The sequence below is a fragment of the Argentina silus genome (assembly GCF_951799395.1).
Source record: "Argentina silus genome assembly, chromosome: 12".
Taxonomy (NCBI): Eukaryota; Metazoa; Chordata; class Actinopteri; order Argentiniformes; family Argentinidae; genus Argentina; species Argentina silus.
Genome location: NC_139666.1, coordinates 14,761,754 through 14,763,881, shown reverse-complemented (window position 1 = coordinate 14,763,881; position 2,128 = coordinate 14,761,754). Strand labels below are relative to the sequence as shown.

General features: G+C 50.1%; 1 protein-coding gene across 1 annotated transcript in view; it reads left to right on the top strand.

Annotated features, from left to right (window-relative positions):
- asmt (acetylserotonin O-methyltransferase) overlaps nucleotides 1–623 on the top strand; it is a gene marked incomplete at its 5' end in the record, with an annotated part of 6,702 nt that extends 6,079 nt beyond the window's left edge. Inside the window, one exon of the mRNA XM_083682606.1 lies at nucleotides 401–623. Within this exon, the coding sequence (XP_083538732.1) occupies nucleotides 401–612 (212 nt within the window). The 3' untranslated portion in view covers nucleotides 613–623. The remainder of the gene's footprint in view (nucleotides 1–400) is intronic.
- Nucleotides 624–2,128: the final 1,505 nt, after the last annotated feature.

Below are 2,128 nucleotides of genomic sequence, written 5' to 3'. Positions count from 1 at the left end.
ACAAGCACACAAGCACAAAAGCACACGCTCTGGCCTCTGGGAGCTCCATGGCAGCCAGAGGCTCATTACATAACACACACACACACACATACACACATACACAGACACACACACACACACACACACACACACACACATTGCAGCATTGCTAATGAGGATATTTTTTTAACCTTGACATAAACAGAGAAGTGGTTAGAGAATCTGCTGAGGAAAACAAGACAGTCTTCCATCATATCTATGTATGTGCAGTGAGGACACTGCCAAAACTCCAGACTCAATCCTCAATGTGTGTGTGTGTGTATGTGTGTGTGTGTGTGTGTGTGTGTGTTGTGTGTGTTGTGTGTGTGTGTGTGTGTGTGTGTGTGTGTGTGTGTGTGTGTGTGTGTGTGTGTGTGTGTAGGAGGTGGTGTGCTGCTGGTGGAGGCCTTGCTACATGAGGATGGAAGCGGCCCGTTGACAGCTCAGCTGTACTCTCTCAACATGCTGGTTCAGACTGAGGGGAGAGAGCGCACAGCCAGGCAGTACACTGCTCTGCTCTCGGCCGCAGGATTCAACAACATACAGGTGCAGAGGACAGGCAAGATCTACGACGCCATCCTGGGGCGCAAGTAGAGACCATCTGCACCCCCCCTCCACCCTCCAGACCCTCACCCTCCAGAACCTCACCCTCCAGACCCTCACCCTCCAGACCCCTCACCCTCCAGACCCCTCACCCTCCAGACCCCTCACCCTCCAGACCCCTCACCCTCCAGACCCTCACCCTCCAGACCCCTCACCCTCCAGACCCCTCACCCTCCAGACCCTCACCCTCCAGGCCCCTCACCCTCCAGACCCTCACCCTCCAGACCCCTCACCCTCCAGACCCCTCACCCTCCAGGCCCTCACCCTCCAGGCCCTACCCTCAACCCTAACCCACCGATGTGGGGTCTCTATATGAAGGAGTTGACCTAATAAAGCTGGGATGGGAGACGGTGTTTAACAGCCTCTAAGTCTTATTATTTGGTCTTTGTTATCTCCTCCCACCTTTATTCTGTCTGCAAATTATACAGACTTGCTAGCATGAGTTTATTACACCATAACACATAGTCTTCACCCCTCGACCTCCCCCACCCCTCTCTCTCTCTCTCTCTATCTATCTCTTTCTCTCCCCCCATCCTTCTCTCTGTCTTTCTGTGACCGTGTTTCTATAATTGTGAATTAAACAGACATCAAAAGGCACGAAATTAAAATGAATGCCCAATCCCCATGGAAACCAGCACAAAGGGCATGTAATAAAGGGAGTTAAGTGGTAGGTTAGAGAGCTTGACCTTAGTGTTGGCTCTAATCGCATACCAATGAGAGGTGTACAACCCTCAGATAAGCAGTGTTTCATGCAGCGGAAGGTGGTGGAGGTAGAAATCGGAGGACGGGCTCATTGTGTATTGCATGGAATCAAACAAATGTGGGACTGAGGGGGTGCTCAAAGAACATTAGTGATCTAATGCTACATCCACGTCAGAACCAGAACACATAGATCTCTTACATGACCATTAATCTCAAGTCTCTTCGGGAGCAGAGCAGCAGGGCACAGTCTAAACTCTGCATTTGCAAAATCAATCGAATCTTAATCTTAATCTCATCCTAATCGTAATCCTAAATCTAAACTCCGCATTTACAAAAATCCATCTGATCATTTGGCTTCATTCACAACCGTAGCGGGTATTGTGGGTAATGATTATATGGTATGAAACGTGTGCGTTGAAGCAGAACTGTGACCATGAGAAGCGGAGGTGAGGAGGTGAGGAGATAAGGTAAGGACACTTGCCCTCCTCTTCACTTCCCCTCCTTGTGACATGACTTTGAGTCGACCTTGCCCAGGGCCTGTTCAGCAGGGAAGGAAAATAGCATGGTTATTAGTGTGTGTGTTTGGGTGGGGGGTGGGGGGTAGTAGGGGGGGCACTTTTTGAGCATTATGTATGTGAGGCAGAGTAACACTGAGTGATGATGTCATTTTCCTGTACCCACAAGCCTTTGCATGAGGCTCCCGTAAGACAGCTCCAGGGTGCTCTGGTTAACACTCACGGCTACATGCCCAGAGACCGTGTGTGTGTGTGTGTGTGTGTGTGTGTGTGTGTGTGTGTGTGTGTGT